This window comes from Telopea speciosissima, chromosome 9 (genome assembly GCF_018873765.1).
Source record: "Telopea speciosissima isolate NSW1024214 ecotype Mountain lineage chromosome 9, Tspe_v1, whole genome shotgun sequence".
NCBI classification, from domain to species: Eukaryota; Viridiplantae; Streptophyta; class Magnoliopsida; order Proteales; family Proteaceae; genus Telopea; species Telopea speciosissima.
In genome coordinates this window covers 8767648-8788437 of record NC_057924.1, presented here as the reverse complement: position 1 = coordinate 8788437, position 20790 = coordinate 8767648, and the positions used below count along the sequence as shown (strand labels likewise).

Sequence of the window (20790 nt, the reverse complement as noted above, 5' to 3'; positions counted from 1 at the left end):
AAAAAATGTATATCCATACAAGGATCGATCATCGATCTCCATTTTTTAGTATCTTCGTCTTTTTCTCTCTTTATAATTTCGAGTACTTTATCCATCTGGGCTGATCAACCTTATGCCGGTTCTTCAATACCATCTTCCTCGTTGGACGGCAAAAAACTTAAGAGGGTTCCACAAAACCCGACGCTCACCTCGGATGAGGAAAGATGGTTGAAAGAATAACTTTTCCGTCTCATTTGTTCATCCCTTCGTTTTCAAAGATTAAGAATCTGGCGTATACGAAACCGAAGGATCAGAATTGACTCCCACAGATACCTATTTCTGTTTCCATTGCGCAGGTGATCAGAGGAAAAAGGAAGAAAAAAGAAAAAAAAGGAAATTAGGGGTGGGATGAAGGCGGTTGAAGAAGAAGAAGAAGAAGTTGCAAGAGGAGGAGAGGAGGAGGGGAGGTGGGATGGTAACGGGATGGGAGTGGCGGCACGGGGAAGAAGAAGAAGTTGGAAGAATTTAGGGGTATAAAGGTAAAATAAAATACAGGGGTGGAGAGAAGAGAAAAGTCAAATGTGGCTAATCATGTAGATTTCCCCATTCTACTGGTTATTCTTAGGAAACAATGGCAAATTGATTTTTTAAATAAAAAATCATCAAACATCGGTTTTGCCAAATATTAGTTGGCACGTGATCGGATTTGGCTCCTGTCCTGCAGTGGCGGGAGCTGGAGCGTCCAACACCCCCTGAGATTTCTCCATCTGGCCAGGGGTGCATCCAACGGTCATAAGAGAGAGTCCAATATTAACCCATCTTCCTCTCTCACCCTCTCGTTTGATAAACCCGACCCGACTAAATCTCAAAACCCTAGTTCCTCTCTCTGCCCCTTTTGCTGTGAACCTCCATCTTCCCTGGTTGAACTCTAGCCATTGCATCTTCCCTGTTGAACTCGACCTACTGCACCTGGCGATGGCGACGACGAACTAGGTTTTCTTCTCTCTCCTTTTCTATCTCTCTCTCATTTGCGTTTTGAAACCCTAAAACTGGGTACAGTCCATGAAAGATCAGCCTGACGGATTAGGAAGGGTTTCCGTGCCGTCGTAGCTCAGTTCTGAAGAATTCAATCAGATCTTCCCCCAACATAATTACTTTAAAATTGACGCACAGAGATGCAGGATGTAAGAAACAGACAAAAAAGATCAAGAAGAAGAAGAAGAGAAAATAACAGAAAATTTAACAGCATCAACCATCAAAAGCAATCAAAGGCAATTTTTTAATTTCAGCCCAAGATCTTAAACAGAATTATTGTTGTTTTGAAGACATGGGAATGGAAAGAAGAATTACTGTACAAGGACAAGAATACCCACTCCACCTCTGAGATCCCCATTTCCCTCACCCCAACCTTCTTCTTCTTATTCATTCGCATCATCATCGGAGTCGTCGCTGCTGACACCCTTGGGGACAGTCACGATTAGTTCTCCATCAACATAAACAGCATTAGCAATTTCTGGCTTTGTCGATGGTGGAAGCCTGAATCTCCACAGATCGATCTCGAGCTCGTCTAGATACAATTCGAGAAGATTATTCCCTTTGATCACAATTTTTGTAACACCGGGATGAATTCAATGGTGTGGGCTATCACTTCATCACCTACATCTTCAGTTCTAGCGATGAAGCGGAAACAATCGGATTTCTCTTCGATCAATTTCTGTTTTTTCAAACTTTTGGGTTTGATTTTTATTTTCTGTTTTCTGCAACAAAAAAATGGTATGAGTTTTTCAACTGGAATGTACCAGTTTTAGGGTTTCAGAACACAAATGAGAGAGAGAAATACCTGGTTAGCATTGCCGTTCCCGTCGCCGTCGTCCTTCGTCGGTCGCCATTGCACGACGTCAACCACGGAAAATGGAGAAAACCAGAAAGGAGAAGAGAAACACATCGGGTCGGGTATACTCAGTCTGGTCGGGTGAGAGAAACAAATGGGTAAAAAATAAAGTTTATTAATTATGGCCGTTGGATTCATTGCTGGCCAGGTGGAGAGATCTCAGGGGGGTGCTGAACTGCTGATGCTCCAGCTCCTGCCACTGCAGGACAGGAGCCAAATCGCACATGATCAGCCTTGAAATCCTCTCTTGTCTAGAGTCTAGACTCTTATCGTAGCATTATGAACCATCGGATAAAAGCGGTTACCCACTTTTGTGGATGTTAATATAAAAATATGGCTCGTTTTGATTCGGAGTGATCAGGCCGAGTCTTCAATTTTTTGAGAAGACGAGTCGTATCAGTAAACCTGATTTTCTAATTATTCTTAAAGTCAACAAAATGATGGAAATATTTCTCCCCAAGCTCAAAACAGCCTTAGAGTTACAGATGTTCCGCCGCAATGAACACACCATTAAGATGTCAATTTTCAAACCAAAGATATGTATCATATCCATCATCCAAAAATGATCGAAGAAAAACAATAAACTCGATTCGAGATCAAATTAAGAAGACTTAGTTGTTTAAAATTTGAATAGGCATTGAGTCCCGATCCCAAGTTTGAATAGGTATTGTTTCATGGAATTCACCTACGAATTAATCCATTGGAGGATGATTGGAGTGAACTCTTAAATTTGACAGCCTAATGTGCCACATGGAAGGATGAATTGAAAAATCCAAATATTGAATGGAAATGATATTATTTAGATTAACCACATGTCAATTTTAATTACAAAACTTAAGAGAAAAAAAGGGGTAATTGGTCCCGAGGCCCCTGTGTCTTGATACAGGAGCATGTAAAATTACAGCTATGCCCTTATAAAATAAAAAACACCATATATGTTTATGCTTTTGTGCATGTTTTCATTGACCCCTGCATTGGTACAAACGTTACACGACAAGACATCGGTCTCTTGCTCAAAATTTTATCATTTACCCTCATATAATTGTGTTGCGTGTGGAAACCTCCGATGCTTGGTTCGCCCACGGATGAGCCTGCAAAGACCAAGTGATGAGCACAAGAGAGCCGGTGTGGCTCCGGCCTAGGACTCTCCGATGCTCAAGTTAGATCACCAGTGCAACAGTGTAACAGCTAGTAAAAGTCAGATGAGCAATAGAACTCCATACCTTAGTATTTATAGAGGAAGATGAGGCGGTTGGAGGAGTCCTAATATGGTAAGAGTCCTTGTTTAGTAAGGTTCTTCCCGCAGAGCGGAGTGGAGTGGCGAGTTTCTTTCGGGGTCGGACTCTTGTTAAGGTAAGAGTCCTCATGGGAGTATGATTCGGTATCATGATGAGATCGTGACTCAATTCTTATCCTGTGATTCTCGGGTGGTGCTGACGTGGCCCCGCGATCCCTAGTGGGACGTTATGGTAGCTTCTGTGGAGGAGGGCTCGGCCTGGGAGGTCGGCCTCAGAGCTCGGCTTAGGAGCTCGGCCCCGGCCCGTATGACTTGAGGGTCATCACTAGTTATGTGAGCTTGGCCGAGCTATGGTGCTCCAATCAAGACCGACCTGAATAGGCTCGGACCGTGGGGTCGGCGGGCATGCTGCTCAGCCGCGATGGGGGATCTTTGGGTTGGTACCTGTCTGCCGTGCCATGCGGCCAGAGATCGGCCGAAGAGCTCGGCCCACTAGGTCAGCTTCGTCCGACCCGTACGAGTTCGGCTCAGCGTTTGGTTGACTTGGATGTGTTCGACGAGCCCGGCCAAGCAGTAAGGTTCGTCGAAGATCGGGTCGGCCCGATTTTCCACCGAGCTCAGTTCGGCCAGGTGACAACTTCTGATTGGTGGGGTGTTTTATGCCTTATCAAATTGCACCTTTCCCTACTATTTCTAATATTTTTTATTCATTTATTTCTCAAAATGCAATGAATTTTCACAATTTTATGCTATTATAAACCCATTTCTGATTCAGTCCAAATTTGATAGGTAAGCAATATATCATGGGGACCTTCTTGTATATAAAACTCGAGCTTTAATTGATTGGAATGTGGCCGATATTAGATTTGACCACCTGAGAATCACTAGATTAGCTCTGTATTCTACTATTAAGAATTATTTCATTGACATTTGACATGGCGATCCACTCAAATCATTTGGCCAGCAAGAGTTGATTTTTTAACCATTAATTTCGAATGCATGACAAATGTATTTGTCATTTGCTTCTAAGATAAGCAAAACCATTTGCTTCCAAGATAAGCAAAACCTAGGAGAGTCGGCTACCCACATGGGGATGAGTGGGGATAGATTTGACCCCTTCATGGGGCATGGGTTCCACACCTTAACGGTTAGGGTACGATTGATATAATCTTTATAGAGTAGGGGAGGGGTAGATATTTTTAAAAACTTAATTACTAACTTGATATTAGGCACACTTAGAGGGGAGGGGGTACATATTTTTCCTATGTAATTTTACTTTTTTGCTCTTTTAGTATAAAACATTACGGAAGCAGTTTTCTGTATGGGAGTGCAAACCTCTCCTCCTTAAAACAAGATGGAAGATGTGTCTTTTCACATGGGGAGGAGAGAGATAGATTCATGGGAGTGCTGGCGTAGGCCACACTCCTGGACAGAGGTCTTTTTTCCAAAACATTATTTTTAATAAGGGTAAAACCCTATTCTTTTACATATGTTTTGGGAGAGACATGTAAGACAACGATTCTTGAAAATGACTTCACAAGAAACAATTTCAAGTTATTTTAAAATTCCTTTTCTAGCATTGATTAAAAGATTTTTTTTGGGAGTAAAATGTTGATTAAAATATCTTTTAGGAATAAGATAATGGACCATCAAAAGAAGGTTATGTTTTCTAATACATAATCGTGTCAATTGCAAACTGAAAATCAAAATCGAATGTTTATAACGGAACCAATAAATCGTTTACTAATTTGTTTGGTTTTGGTTTAAAAATAAAATAATTTGTTAAACAATTTGATTCATTTTTTAACCAATAAACCATTGGTTTTGAATCGATTAAAACCAATTAGAATTTAGAACCAATATGATTTTTAACCAATTATTCATACTAAATTGATTAAAAAACCTATTAGCCTTGACATTTCGTATATCCTTTATAATGTTTTGTAGTAGTAAATTTATGCCATGTAAATTAATTTAATCTATTATTGTTTCTTAAATAACAGTTTGAGACTAGATGAAGGGGTTCAAGTTCAACAAAAATAGGTTCATTCCCAATTGAACCCTAAATTGATTAAAACACCTATTAGCCTTGACATTTTGTATATCCTTTATAATGTTTTGTAGTAGTAAATTTATGCCATGTAAATTAATTTAATCTATTATTATTTCTTAAATAACAGTTTGAGACTAGATGAAGGGGCTCAAGTTCAACAAAAATAGGTTCATTCCCAATTGAACCCTAAATTGATTAAAAAACCTATTAGCCTTGACATTTCGTATATCCTTTATAATGTTTTGTAGTAGTAAATTTATGCCATGTAAATTAATTTAATCTATTATTATTTCTTAAATAACAGTTTGAGACTAGATGAAGGGGTTCAAGTTCAACAAAAATAGGTTCATTCCCAATTGAACCCAAAATTATCAACTCGAATAGACAACGATACCGAATACCAAAACTGAAAACTAATAATACCACTTAATCATAATTCTTTATCAATTAGTTTCGATTGAGATATTAAAACCATTTAATAAATGGATCGGTTTTATTTTATACATTATATTTTCAATCGATTTTGAACCGAACCGATTAACCGGACCCGATTAACACTCTTGCTAAATACAAAAAAATCTGAGGGTAATTTACACATATCACCCTTGAGGTTTGACGAAAGGATGATTTTACCCTCCAGTTTTGGAGAATTCTGCATACCCCCCAGAGGTTTACAAATAGTAACAAATAAACCCATTCCGTCAGTTTATGACCAACACTGTTAAAATCAAAAGATAAAGTGACAAAAATACCCCTTCAAAAAAACAAAAAAAAACCTGCAACTCATCTTCCCCAAATCGATTGGGGAAAGATGAGTTGCAGGCTATAGATAGAAGGTCTGTCCATTAGAACAGCAGGCCCAGTTTTATCTCGACAAGGGAGCAACTTCAACCAGGGAGTTAGGTTCTCAGTAAAAACAACCTCCCGTGGCAGATCACCATATCTAAGGGTACCTGAGAATGGTCGAAAGCTCCAATGTAGAGCAGCATAAGCAGTAGATGATTCCAAGTCCAAAAGCAAATACATCTTCCATTTCCGAAACCCCATCACCGACCCTCTCTCAAAACCCATCTCTGCTAAAACCGCCATCATCTCCACTAACCCCTATTTCTCCTTTCATCCCTATTCTTTTCTCTTCATTTTTTTTTATCATTTTCATTCTAAAAACCCTCATCCCACCATCACCGATTCTCCTCTCCATTTCTTTTCACTTCTAATCTAACCCGCATCCTTGTCTAAGCAAAACCCCAAATTGAATTCCAGCCATGACCACACCCATCCTCAACTAATTTATCATTTCTGATCCCATCATGTCTTTGATTTCCTTTTCCATTTTCCCTCCCAATAACCATCGGATCCCTATTTCTTTTCTTTTATTCTCATTTTTCCAAACCCAACACAGAATCAGAATCCATTGGCTGCCATCATTTTTTTTCAAGCTCTCTGAAATCCATTGTCGGCTGTGGTGCAAAAAAATATGGAGCAGAAAAAACAAAAGAAGATTAGGAAGAAGAAGAGGAAACCCGAGCGGAGAAGAAGGAGATGGGGAGGAAATTGTGCGAACATAGAAGTTAATCGAAGCACAGAAGGGACCCGAGAAGGTGTGGGTTAGATTTTTTCAGGTTGAATCGACCTGATCTTGGGGACATCGAAGACAGCCCACAACTCAACTCCGGGAGGTTTCACATTTGCGCTCGATACAGGATCAAATCCACCCCATCGTTCGTAGTTTCAGCGCCTTGCATGAATGACAACTCTATCTCATGAATCCGGAATTTTTTAACCTAATCAAAGCAGCATAAAATCCCATTAGTTATTACTCTTTGAACTTAAATTGCAGTTTTGAAGACGGTAACAATTAACAAACCCTAGATTCTGAACAGAAATAAAGCTGATCGTAGAGTTAAAAGCAAAAGCTAGAAACACAGATACAAATGGGTTAAAACCTAAAGCAAATGGAAGAGGGAAAGGAAGGAGAGTGAATCAGGATCAGTTCCATGGTGTTCCTTACAAGGATACCTGCAACTTATCTTCCCCAAATCGATTTGGGGAAGATGAGTTGCAGTTTTTTTTTCTTTTCTTGAAGGGGCATTTTTGTCACTTTACCTTTTGATTTTAACAGTGTTAGTCATAAACTGACGGAATGGGTTTATTTGTCACCGTTTGTAAATCTCAGGAGGGTACGCAGAATTTTCCAAAACTGGGGTAAAATCATCCTTTCGTAAACCTCAGGGGTGGTATGTGTAAATTACCCAAAATATGAAATATCCAATCTTCTCCTTTTTTTTAACTCTATTGCGAAACCGCCTTATTCTATTCTATGATTGTATCGTTGCCGTTAGTCTTCTCACTTTACGGCTTTACGCGTTGCGTACTTCCGAGGCGTTTCTCATTCTCTCCTTAAATCTTCCAATTACTTCTCTAGGATTTCAGGAGGAACGACGATTCCATCATGGGTGGAGGAGTAGCCATTAGAGCTGCAACCAAGGTTGCCAGTTTCGGGGTTAATGGCGGTCTGCGAGGTTCTCCGTTGGTGCCAACTGCAGAGCAGTCGATGGCGACTGCCTCTCAAAAGGTTTCAAGGCCTGCGACTTCTCTTGTCTCTTCAGTGTCCACAGAAGAAGGGAGGTCTTCCTTCTTGCTTTCTAGTCAGAATGGGAAAGTCGATGCATCTGTTCAGAGGCCGTTATGGGACGATGACTGGGAATTTGCTTTGTATGAAGAAGACCTGCATGTAGATTCAATGACTCCAATGCCTAGAGTTGTCTTTGGAGGAGTTCCAACAATGGAGGAAGCCACAGAGGCTACTTCCGAATTGAAAGAAGCCCTAGAGCAGTAAATTCCTTTTTCGTATTTCTACTTCGTTTATTTCCCTTTCGAAATTTCCTGGCTTTTTATTATGCACTATGGAACTCATTCCTTTGTGTTCAGTTGTTCTCCTATTTGATCTTTACTAATTTTAGTAGGACATTCAATTCATTGCTTTCTCTGTGTTCAGTAGTTCTCATATTTGGTTTTTAGTAATTTACTTGTAGGATAATCTTTTGTGAACGAAGATGAAACTGCTTGTTTCGTTACCGTGGATGTGCTGAATTGTTATTTTACATACGGAATAGTTTTCCTCCATTTAGTGTTGGGTTTTATGTGTTCTATTCTGTAGTAGTCCCCAATTATTATTATTGAGCTTCTATATATCGGATTGAATTTTGGATTTATTACATTTATATGGTTAGTAATGTAATTGTGTGGCAATTAGGGTTTCTTATATGTTGTTTCTGTGGGGCAAACCCTAGACACAAGCAAGGGAGATCACATTGTGAGGTGGGAAGTGGTGTAGAGCTTTTTTCTGGTTAGTGAAAATTTCTCTGGTTATCTCGGGTGGATGTAGGCATTCGTGCTGAACCACGATAAATTCTTCGTGTTGTGTGTGATTGTTTGCTCGGTTTCTACCTTGTGATTGTGCATTCGTTTCCAACATTTAGATTGTAAAAAATTGAAAGGAAGAGTTTTGAATAGGATTTTGATGCTAATATGACAAGCCAAACCGAAGCATGAGACAGGGAGAGGAGTACTCAGATCATTAACTGATGAGCATATTTATGTGTGAAATCTTAGGGCATAAAACATACATTTTACCATATTGGACAAAGTTACTCGGTGCTTTCTTGTGCGTTTCAGGTTTTAGGTGAATTCTTGTGAAAATGGAGGAGATGATGCTAAGGAAATGTTTTTAAGGTGTTTAAAGGTGTTAATGGCTTGGATGCGTAGCCCATCGAGTCAGCTTCGTAACGGTTTAAACGGCACATGATTCCGAGTTGAAACGAAGAAGTTATGGCCGTTTCGGTAACGAAACACGAAAATGGTCTATAGGGGTTTATTTGTAATTATTGACAGTCGGCTGGGGACAAAGTGAAGCGAAATTTCAGATTGTAGGGACCTTAACAGAATTATTAGAAGTTACATTTCTTGTACCCGAAAGATTCCATTTGGAGGGCTCTGGACAGTCCAACTTCAACTTGAGATATCTTGGGCTCCCGAACTCCAAATTGGACGAAATTTGGGTCTATTTTGGGTGATTTTTTGCAAGAAACACAATGGTGAGGCCTATATAAGCATCCCATGCTCCACGTTTCCTGAATGATAGAATGGGTATTTTATTTATTCTTGAAGAAATCCTAGTCATCACCCTTACTCTCTCTCTCCTCCAACTTCTCAAGGGCACTTCTGGAATTCTACTTGGGATAGACTTATTTTGAAAAATATTCTCTTACCTATGGAAAGTTGAAAAATCAAAGATGCTTTGATTTTATCTTAGAAAGATATCTACAAAGAAAAGGAAGACACTTGTTGAATTGGAAGTTTACTTTTCTAGAAATAGAAGGCCTATGTAAACAATCTTCTCTTCTTCTTCTTTCTATTTTTTTCTTTTTCTTAGGATTCAAGGCATTGTAAAAGAGGAAGGAGAAGAGAATATTCTCTTTTCTTAGGGAATATTTCTCCTACACTTCCCTCTTCTCCCTTCTCTTCTCTCCCCCTATAAATACCCCTTGCCCTTTGGGTTGTAAGAAGTTAGTTTTTTAGTTCAGTTTTTAGTTAGTTTCTAGTTCAATTTTAATTCAGTTTTTAGTGTAATTTTTACTTCATTCACTTAGTGAAATTTTCTCTTCTTTTCCTATTTTTGGCTTAAGTTCTTAGTTTTGATTTCAAGTTCTTAGTTTTGATTTCATAAGTCTAGTTTAATGGTTGTAATAGTTATAGTTTAAAGCTTCCTAGTCTAAGTTCCTATGTTGATGACAAGACATGGAGATTTAGAAGAGGAAGCCATGGTGAGTTTATTCAAGTATTCAAACACATCAAGGTATCTCATTCTCTAAACCCTTAATCTCATTCTCCCTTTCCTCTATCTCTCTCTATCTTCTTCTTCTTCTCCCTCTATTTCTTTTATTTTTTTATATGGTTGTGGTTTGTGGATGCACTTTTATTCCCTTATTCCTTTTATATGGTTATTATGTGTGGCTGTTTTTTTATTCCTTTCAATTTGCGTTAGTCGATAGGTTAGATGCTCATGTGTTAGGACACCAATTTAATCCCTTAATTTTGTTAGATGCTTATGAGTTAGGATGCATTAATTTTTATTAATTTAATTAGTTTAATTTAACACTTTAATTTGGTTCACTTTGCATTACTTTTAAGTTAGTTAAATAGAGTGGCGTATATCTCCTCGTGTTCGACCCGTAGCTACGATTGACCCGTACGCTTGGGTATTATTTTAACTCAAACAAGTTTTTGGCGCCGTTGCGGGAGATTATTGACCACTTTATTTTTTGATTTTAAGTAATTCAAGTGCTTTAGTTTCTTCTCTTTCTCCTCTTTCTCCTCTTTCTTTTAAAAAAAAAAAAAAAAAAAGTTTTTGAAAACCTTTTCTTGTTACTCTTCTGTTTCAAATAGTGTGCGCTCAATCTAAAGTCCTTCATATGCCCAAACCCAGCCAATCTTGGTGCCCCTTGATTCGTTGGGTGGTTTGGATTGGCATGTGACTTATCTTTGGAGGTGATCACTCTTGATAACAGGAAAGCAACATAGTGAGAGTTTTGGAAACATAAACGTATAGTAGTCCTCCACCCTACATCGAATCCATTTGGAGTCGCCGTAGGTGGCTCGTGAAGACTATACGGGTTCCCTTCTATCACAACCTATATGGCAACCTTGCAGCTTTGGAACCATTGTTTCGATTTCTGAGGGATAGATGCATTATCTACCTTGGGCTCCCTCTTGTTTTTAGTATTTTTTTTTTTCTAGTCTTTTATTTTTCTTTAAACTTTTTTTTTATGGGAGACCTCAATTTGGGATAGGTGGTTAATTTAGAATAATGGGAGATACACTTTCATATAAGACTTTGGGGGAAAGATGGACCTATGCTAAGGCAACCATGATTTTGGAGGAAATGTTTAAACAGTTAGGGAAGCCAAAAGTGGTGAGATAAAGAACAATTTTGCACCACCCCAATACAATTTTGCTCCCCAACCCAACTATGGGCTTTGGGAAATTTTGATTGGTCACTTCCCGCACAATCTATATTATGGAAGGATGCCCTAATCTTTATGGGGGTAGCTATGGTGATGAGAATGTGAGTCCTCAATTTCAATACAATTCTTTTGGCACTTACAATCAGGGGTGGAGTGATCATCCCGATTTTAGTGGGATCAATGGAATAACCAAGCTGGACCACCCAATTTCCAATATCATGGTCAGTTTAGTCCTCCAATGCCCAATCCTCCATTAAATCTCAATGGGCCACCTCTCCTTAAACCATATCACCAACCCCTTGAGTTTCAAAACATGGGTGAGGAGGCCGGAGAATGAGCTTGAGAAATACATAGACCTTCTCACAACAAGCCAAAATACCATGGAGAAACAACTCTCTCAACCGAGCAACCATGGTGCAAGAGGAGGAAACGGTACATTACCTAGTCACCAACCGCCCCATCCCCAGCTTTAATGATATTGAAAGTCCACCACCCCAATTTGAGGTTAATGAGAGTCACTCCCAACAAGATGCTTTTGACGAAAATTTATTTGTTGAGATTGATTCTCCTAAAGATATTAGTGAAGTGAGGTTTGATGAGCTACCTGGGGAAGTCCACTTTTTGCCTGAAATTTCTGATTTTAGTGAGCCTAGTGAATTTATTGATTTAGAATCAGATTTTCATGATAACATAGAAACCAAGGAAATTCGATCTCCCCCTCTCTCTTTGGAAAACTTAGATAATTGTCATTTTGAGGATTCCATTGTCTCACATGTTGATTTGTCCAAACCTCCTAGGTTTGACGATTTTATTGAGGAGGACAATGTTAGTCATAATGTCTTTCAAGCATATTTCCATGATTCTTATTTGGCAAACCAAGTTATGCAAAGAGCGGATAGTTGTATTGCTAGGATTGATTTGAGTAAGCCTCCAATTTTTGATGATTATTTAGATGAGGTTATTCATAATCCTTTTTATGCTTATTGTGATCCGTTTTTTATTGATTTTTCAAAGAATGATAGGTGTTCTACATTGCAAATGGGAGAGAAGGGAAGAATTTATGGTCTGAGTTTTAATGCCTTCATTTTCCACTGTCCCATGAGGATAGATTTTTCTATTGAATATTTCTCGTTGTGCTTAACTTCCATATTATTTCTCGCTTTACTAAAATTCATGGTCGAGTGTTTTCGGGTCTCAAGCTATTTCTCCATTTATCGGCCATGGATTGAGATTTCGTCTGCTCCTAACACTTTTTGTAGAGCTCATGACTCTTCATGATCCTCTTTGTTGATTATATCCGGTAAGCCCCTTCATCTCCTCCCTTGTGCTTATTTTTTCTTTTATGCATGCATTGAGGACACTGCATGAATTAAGTGTGGGGGGGATGTTGGGCTTAATTGGTGAATTTTGATTGTGACAATAGTTTGATTTTGTGCATATGTCTCTTTGATTGCAAAACGAGAGAAAGAGGGAATTAGGTGTCCTAGCATGCGAAATAATAAAAATCCCTTTTCAAGGACGGTAATTGGTTTGTATCCGTGAGAGGGATTGAATTAAAAATATAAGCGTTATTTCATTTGATGGCTAGATTCCTCTCTGTGTTTTATGGACCCTTTGATCTTTTGGCTAGTAGTTGAGACCAATTTGTTTGTGGCAAGGCAAGGCATGAAAGTGGAAGTGAATAAAAAAAGAAAAAGAAAAAAACAAGGAACGAAAAAGAAAGTGGAATTCCTTGGGACTAGACAGGCATCGTGCCTCATGAAGCGGGGTGACTTGATCGAAATTCCTTGGAAGGAAACTCAAAAAAAACTCTTGCATCAATGTCTCAATGTCTTATGGATATATGCAAAAATCGAGCTACCAAGTATTTGGGTGTCAGTGTATGCTCCACCATGTCATTCAGAGAACAGAGTGGAGTAGAAATAGAGTTTGTGGTTGAGAAAGAAAAAACTTTTGCCTTAATGCCTAAAAAAAAAAAAAAATATGGTCAACAATACTCAATGCCTAAGTCTTTGGTTCCATCGATGCTATGGGGGTTTACTTGAAGGTGAGTAGTGTTCGAAAAATATAAGGAGATCCCTTGAACTTGATGCATACTTGTTACTTGAATTGATGTGGGGTGATAAAATTCAAGTGTGGGGAACCTTTGGCTCCTTGATCTTTAGTTGAACACTTTTTGGGATTATGTACACCGTCCCTACTTATGCTATGATTAAAATTTGCAGATTCATTTACAATTGAATTTTGGGTGTATATTCACGCAAACACCCACGAGACACAACTCGTCCACTAGGGGTAACCTAGGGGTTCAAAGGCTTGTTGTACATGCTAAGTGCAACCGTGATTCCTACGAAAGTGAGTTTGGATTTTCCGCATTCTAGATTAGTTTTCTTTTGCTTTACTTGAGGACAAGTAACGTTCAAGTGTGGGGAATCTGATGAGCATATTTATGTGTGAAATCTTAGGGCATAAAACATACATTTTACCATATTGGACAAAGTTACTTGCTTTCTTGTGCGTTTGTGTTTTAGGTGAATTCTTGTGAAAATGGAGGAGATGATGCTAAGGAAATGTTTTTAAGGTGTTTAAAGGTGTTAATGGCTTGGATGCGTAGCCCATCGAGTCAGCTTCGTAACGGTTTAAACGGCACATGATTCCGAGTTGAAACGAAGAGTTATGGCCGTTTCGAACGAAACACGAAAATGGTCTATAGGGGTTTATTTGTAATTATTGACAGTCGGCTGGGGACAAAGTGAAGCGAAATTTCAGATTGTAGGGACCTTAACAGAATTATTAGAAGTTACATTTCTTGTACCGAAAGATTCCATTTGGAGGGCTCTGGACAGTCCAACTTCAACTTGAGATATCTTGGGCTCCCGAACTCCAAATTGGACGAAATTTGGGTCTATTTTGGGTGATTTTTGCAAGAAACACAATGGTGAGGCCTATATAAGCATCCCATGCTCCACGTTTCCTGAATGATAGAATGGGTATTTTATTTATTCTTGAAGAAATCCTAGTCATCACCCTTACTCTCTCTCCTCCTCCAACTTCTCAAGGGCACTCTGAATTCTACTTGGGATAGACTTATTTTGAAAAATATTCTCTTACCTATGGAAAGTTGAAAAATCAAAGATGCTTTGATTTTATTCTTAGAGAAGATATCTACAAAGAAAAGCGAAGACTTGTTAGGTGGAAGTTTACTTTTCTGTAAATAGAAGGTCTATGTAAACAATCTTCTCTTCTTCTTCTTTCTATTTTTTCTTTTTCTTAGGATTCAAGGCATTGTAAAAGAGGAAGGAGAAGAGAATATTCTCTTTTCTTAGGAATATTTCTCCTACACTTCCCTCTTCTCCCTTCTCTTCTCTCCCCCTATAAATACCCCTTGCCCTTTGGGTTGTAAGAAGTTAGTTTTTAGTTCAGTTTTTAGTTAGTTTCTAGTTCAATTTTAATTCAGTTTTTAGTGTAATTTTTACTTCATTCACTTAGTGAAATTTTCTCTTCTTTCCTATTTTTGGCTTAAGTTCTTAGTTTTGATTTCAAGTTCTTAGTTTTGATTTCATAAGTCTAGTTTAATGGTTGTAATAGTTATAGTTTAAAGCTTCCTAAGTCTAAGTTCCTATGTTGATGACAAGACATGGAGATTTAGAAGAGGAAGCCATGGTGAGTTTATTCAAGTATTCAAACACATCAAGGTATCTCATTCTCTAAACCCTTAATCTCATTCTCCCTTTCCTCTATCTCTCTCTATCTTCTTCTTCTTCTCCCTCTATTTCTTTTATTTTTTTATATGGTTGTGGTTTGTGGATGCACTTTTATTCCCTTATTCCTTTTTATATGGTTATTATGTGTGGCTGTTTTTTTTTATTCCTTTCAATTTGCGTTAGTCTGATAGGTTAGATGCTCATGTGTTAGGACACCAATTTAATCCCTTAATTTTGTTAGATGCTTATGAGTTAGGATGCATTAATTTTTATTAATTTAATTAGTTTAATTTAACACTTTAATTTGGTTCACTTTGCATTACTTTTAAGTTAGTTAAATAGAGTGGCGTATATCTCCTCGTGTTCGACCCGTAGCTACGATTGACCCATACGCTTGCGGTATTATTTTAACTCAAACATTAACCGTAGCAGACCCTTATTATTAAAATAGAAAAAGAAAAAGAAAACGAAAATGAAACAACAGGAGACATCTTTTGTGGGAGCTATACTTTTTCTTTATTATAGTCTTATGTGTATTTTTTTATAAGTTTTCTATGTCAACATTTGCACTTGGAGCTGCACATGGTGGGAAATAAAATGGTCGAGTGAACTCGGTTGGACCAGACTATTGAAATGTGCATTCTGTAAATTGCATTTTTTGGGGTTGGGAGAGGGGACAAGGGGTAGGTAAGAAAAAGATTTTATTGTTAATACAGCAAAAGAGAGGATATAATTGTGTACAATAACAACAAAAAAAGAGCCGAAGCCTCAAAGATCCACAGAGGTGGCTAAGCAACTGCAATACAGAAGAGTCCCTATGAATCCTGCCCAGCCAATTCAATTCATCAGCAGGTATGGAACAACAGCTTCCTGCCCTATCACAATCTTCATGATAAAGAAAATTTCCTTCGAGTTGAAGGAGTCTTGCTTTCCTACCCAAGTGTCTGAATCTCAGTAAAGACTTGATCTCATTTTACGTATGGAGCAACAGCTTTGGAAAATAATGGAATAGGATGGTGAAAAATGTAGTTGAGGCACAGTTGACATGTGTTATTTATGGATGTTTAGGAAGGTATTTTTTGGGGTAAAGTCTATGTTATTTGGAAATTCTATGCTTCCATATCTGATTGGATCTTCTACCTTATTTATAAAATCTGTTAAGATGTTCCAAGAAGCAATCTTAATTTTATGTTATATTGAATTATCAAGTAACAAATTAACATGATTCTGTGTGATAGGAAAAGGCATATCTTTCTGACTTTTCTTTCTTCTGCATTTCCAGGGTGTATTTTTCTTCAAATTCCAGTGTTGGTTCAGAAACAAAACCTTGTGTCACTGAGGAAACTGCAGTGGCCTTACCTTCAGTGCCAAATCATGCCCTCCAGGCATTCGTGTTGCTGAAAGAGAGTTCCGCAGCCCAGGTTCTGACTTAACCTTATTGTCCTCAATAGAAGGAATATCATTTATTGCATGGTTTTACTCTTTTTCTTTCTCAAAATTGTAACTATACTTAGGTGAATGAACTTAAAACCTTGACTATTAACCTCTAGGGCCTGGATTTTCACATGTGCCGCCATATTTCTTCTGAATAATGTCTATCACTCCCCCCCCCCCCCCCTCTAATTAAAAGCTTGGTTAACATATATCTTTTCTCAGCACATTCCATCAAGAGCTTATTTAACATTATGGATACTTAGTGCTGATATGGATGCACTCTTTGGTGACATTGAATGTGGTACAATATTTGAACTTCTGTTTTTAATATATATTCCTTTTCCTTTGGTGCAGTATAGGATCACCATTCATTGTTTTTGGTCTTCTATTCAAATAAAAAAAAATGTACTTGTATTCCTGATGCAGTCTGATAACCCAAAAGGTAATCACAGAGGCAGACTAGTTCCCAGGCAAATTATTAACCAGAATGTGAGGTAGATCAGGTCTGCCCCAGCACTGCAATAGCCAACAGAATGAGATGTCTCAGGAGGAGCGGGAAGGGGAATAAAAGGAATTGTGGGGAGAGAGAGTATAGCACTATTGGAAAGGAAGAGAGAATCCAAAATCAATTTCAAACAAAATAATCTGACTTCATTCCATTTGATTAGGGGTGGGGGGATTACTTCTCTTTATATAAAAATTGAATCGACTTCCACATATTGTGGACCTCCTATAAGACATTTAAAAAAGGCTAAATTCCCTATGGTTCTAAAATTTGTGCTTTATTATTGAGCCCATTACAAATAAAAACATTTAAAACAAAAGCACAACCAAATACTGTCAAAACTATCAAACCACATCCAATGGTGGTGATCATGCTCCTGTGTTATTCATCCCTTGTTAGGAAAAAACTCGCCCTCGAGTTTTGTATAACGGGAGGATCTTCAACGCGCGATCAACATCCAACTTGATCCTACGAAATCATCAATCAAGAGAGTAGGATACATGGTATCAGTAAAAGGAATCGTGGGGAGAGAGAAAAGTGTAGAACCATTGGAGAGGAAGAGACGGGAGAGAATCCAACCCCAATTTTAAACAAAATAATTTGTGATTTTATTCCATTCGATTTGGGGGGGGGGGGGGAAGACTCTTTAATTAATAATAGTAAAAAAAGAAATAGACTTCCACCTACTGTTGAGCTAAAAAAATTTGTTTCTTACTTCAGTTCATATGAATTCTCAAGTTCTATTTATTCCCTCCCTTAATCCTTTCGATGTCTCATCCTATCTGTTTCTACTCTTTCTGTTAGTATCTAATCTTCTGTTAACTGCTACTGGTAAGTTCTGCTAACTTGACCAGTTGTTCCTTTGTAGGTAGCTAAGAAATCAGTCCTAATACAACTGCATGGTTTGGTGGCTCTAAAAGACTATGCAAACAGTCTATTTATCCTATCTGATAACCGCATAGTTGATATTGACTCTCTCCTTTCACACGAAATTGACTTCTTATTATTCTCTGATTTATCCATCAGTTATCCAGTACTTTTTCAGTTCAGTCCCTATTTCTTTGTTAAAGGTCATTGTTCTGGGCCTTTAATCAGCAACTTCTTTGATCCAAATTCCAATTATAGGATTAGGGATTTAGAGGCTGCATCTCTCTCTCTCTCTCTCTGAAAGAGGGCTTCCTTTATTTCCTCTTTCTTCCTCTATTATGAAGTTAATAGAGCATGGCCATGAATGTCTTATTACTGGAGACGTGGTGGAAGCGGTTCCAAAAGGAAGGGGATTCAAGTAGGTGGGAGGCAGGACTGTTTGGTTGAAACAATTTTGGTGGCCAAGTCATCCAAATTGTATGGAGTGACCTGATTGGTTCTGTAGGGATGCCCTGAAATTCTTTAGCTCCCGGCTAAAGCCAGAATGATGCAGTTGCACTTTCATGGTTGGACCAGCTTGACCCATTTTGGAAACTCAGGCTGAGAAGAACCAAGTCCAAACCTGGCTTATGGGATCCAGTAGGGCTAGGTAGGGGTTACTATTGGGTCCAATTAGTTTTGAACTTTGTTTTCAGTTCAGTTTCAGACTATGATTAGGGCATTGTCGTTGAGTTTCTTTATATATGGATTTAACCCATCGGGATTTACAGATTGGAATGAATTAAAGAAATTATTTGATTTCCTTATACTGTGGGCTATGCAATTGGGTTGCTCTCCTTTTCTCGTTTGTTTGATCCCAGAACTCCCTTCTCAGATCTGATTTTCATCACTCTATTTATTATCTTCTGCTGCCTTTCATCCTTTTCTCGTGGACCTTGGTGCAAGGTAAGGTTGTTCCATCGTGGCCAAGTGGTCACTGTTTTGAGTCTCAGCAAATAGCCCCGCTGCGAAGCGGGGGTAAGGCTGCATACATTATGACCCTCCCCAGATCCCGAAGTGGCGGGAGCCTCATGCACTGTGTACACCCTTTTTTTAACTGCCTATCTTTTTATTGTTTCTATTCATCTCCCATCCTTTTTTTCTCTTTTATTTGGGTGAGTTATCTTGCTGTTGGGATTACTCTGTTTTGGCGTTACTGTTGAGACTGAAACAATACACTAGTGGATCCTTCATACAAGTCCTATTGAACCTGAGATTCTGAGCAGTGGTTGCTTCTCCATAGGCGACTGCCACAACCCAAACCTAGGTTTTCAACTTCTAAATCTCTCTTCTGTACTGGATCAGAGTTCTATTCTACCGTCTGGGTCAATTTCGGGGATTTTTACACTTGATACTTAGGTTTGCTACGAGTTGGGTTCAAGAGGGTTGGGGATTGCAAGCCTAATCCTACGTTTACAAGTGTTTTGGAGCCTTAGGTGAAGGGCTGGTATTATCGCAAAGGGGAGGGAGGTATTCTGGAGAACTGGTTTAGGAGTAGAGATGTTGGAGACAACCATGTTCTGTTATTCATACCGAAGGCCAGATTCTTTGGTTAATTATTAAATAGATCGTCTATATTAATTTGCTTCCATTTTATACCCAGACTCTATGGAATTCCTGATTAGTCGTTCGTTTCTAATTTTATTTCCTGTTTCATCCCTGATTCTGTTTCTTACTCTAAAAGGGTTCCTAAATCGTTCCAGATAATTATGAAGGTGCCACTACTTTAAATTTGTGTTTTATCACTCATCATGGGCCCATAACAACCCAAATTTAGGGTATTAGGTAATCTTTCTTATTGATACCCCTTAAAGTGTCAACTAATTTGTATCCTTGCTTTTTAACTCTTCTAGTGTGTAACACACTTTTTTCCCTCAACGAGGTTAAATGTTGTAATTCACGTGTACTCAATAAATGTGAAAGACAATGACAGCTAATGCAACTTTCTCATTGCTCCACTTGTTAGCACATGTTTCTTATCTTTGCTTGTCCTTTTTTTTTTCAAACTTAGAGGGCTGTTGCTTCGCTTGCCTCTGACAAAAATGTCTGGGATGCCGTGATGCAAAATGAGAAAGTTGTGGAGTTCTTCCAATCTCAGCGGACAAGTAAGAATAGATTCGTTTTGCTAGTTGTACAATTATCTCACCAAACCTTTTGAAATTCTAATGCAACTTTCTCATTGCTTCCTTTGTTTTTCTAGCTGGTATCCTTCCCGATGAAATGGATTTGAATGACAAGGAATCATGTGGAGATAATGGATTTGATGGTCAGGAATCAATAAAGAACACTGATAACGAGGATGATGGTAAATCTTCTGGAAGCTCTGAAAGTGGCTTCATGGGTTTTATGAAGAATGTTAAGCTTAAGGTGAAGAATGTCAAGCTTAAGGTGACGGAAATGGTGATGAATATGTCCGATTTCATCCAGAGCCTTTTTGGAGGTTTGGTAGCAGGAAACGAGTCTGTCGATGAAAAGGGTAGTGCCAGTGGAATGCCCAAGGACAAAACTGCAGCAGCAGGCTTCATGGGATTGGTTATATTAGTAATTATGGTGGTTTTGGTGAAGCGTGGATAGAGAGTGATTTACTTATCAATTAGCCGACATTACAAATGTAATGATTTTTACAGACTTGCTTGCTATATATGCTCTGGCTGTTGGGATATTTGATGATATGGCTACTAGGTTTTCTGTACAGTAAAACTCATTTGGGATATTTGATGATATTGTGGCTGTTAGGTTTTCTGTACAGTACACAAACTCATTCTATCCCATAACCATATTATGACATAAAATTGTCTTCATTGTCTTTTACTCTTCTTGGTTTTATTACATCTTTCGATTAATTACTATTACTCTCTTATGTCTAGCCTACATTTACTCAACCTCTCCTATTCCAAAATTCTATTCTGATTCCTCCATTAAAGCAAATTTTCATCTCTTTTTTTCTCTGATGATTCAAAATTTATAAGTTACTTGAGAGAAATTAGATTGAGAACTTTTGACTTTCTTTCTACAGCTTGAAGAAATAACCACTCAACTGTGATCCTAATACCTC

At 38.3% G+C, this 20790-nt stretch overlaps 1 protein-coding gene and 1 long non-coding RNA gene across 2 annotated transcripts; one reads left to right on the top strand and one right to left on the bottom strand.

Moving 5' to 3' along the window:
- Positions 1-970: 970 nt before the first annotated feature.
- On the bottom strand, positions 971-7649 carry LOC122639522. Its single transcript, XR_006329524.1, has 3 exons — positions 7578-7649; positions 5186-5195; positions 971-980 (listed from the first exon to the last, which is right to left on the bottom strand). It is a non-coding gene; the product is annotated as an uncharacterized LOC122639522 (long non-coding RNA).
- On the top strand, positions 7554-20435 carry LOC122639519. The gene is made up of 4 exons (XM_043832385.1): positions 7554-7995; positions 16173-16311; positions 19747-19840; positions 19936-20435. The coding sequence occupies exons 1-4, from the start codon at positions 7613-7615 to the stop codon at positions 20307-20309; spliced, it is 990 nt and encodes a 329-aa protein (XP_043688320.1). The 5' UTR covers positions 7554-7612; the 3' UTR covers positions 20310-20435.
- Positions 20436-20790: the final 355 nt, after the last annotated feature.

Coding starts and splice junctions, on each gene's coding strand:
- LOC122639519 (XM_043832385.1), top strand. CDS start 7,613: ATGGGTGGAGGAGTAGCCATTAGAGCTGCAACCAAGGTTGCCAGTTTC. Junction 7,996..16,172: donor TTGAAAGAAGCCCTAGAGCA/GTAAATTCCTTT, acceptor CTGCATTTCCAG/GGTGTATTTTTCTTCAAATT. Junction 19,841..19,935: donor CTTCCAATCTCAGCGGACAA/GTAAGAATAGAT, acceptor TTGTTTTTCTAG/CTGGTATCCTTCCCGATGAA.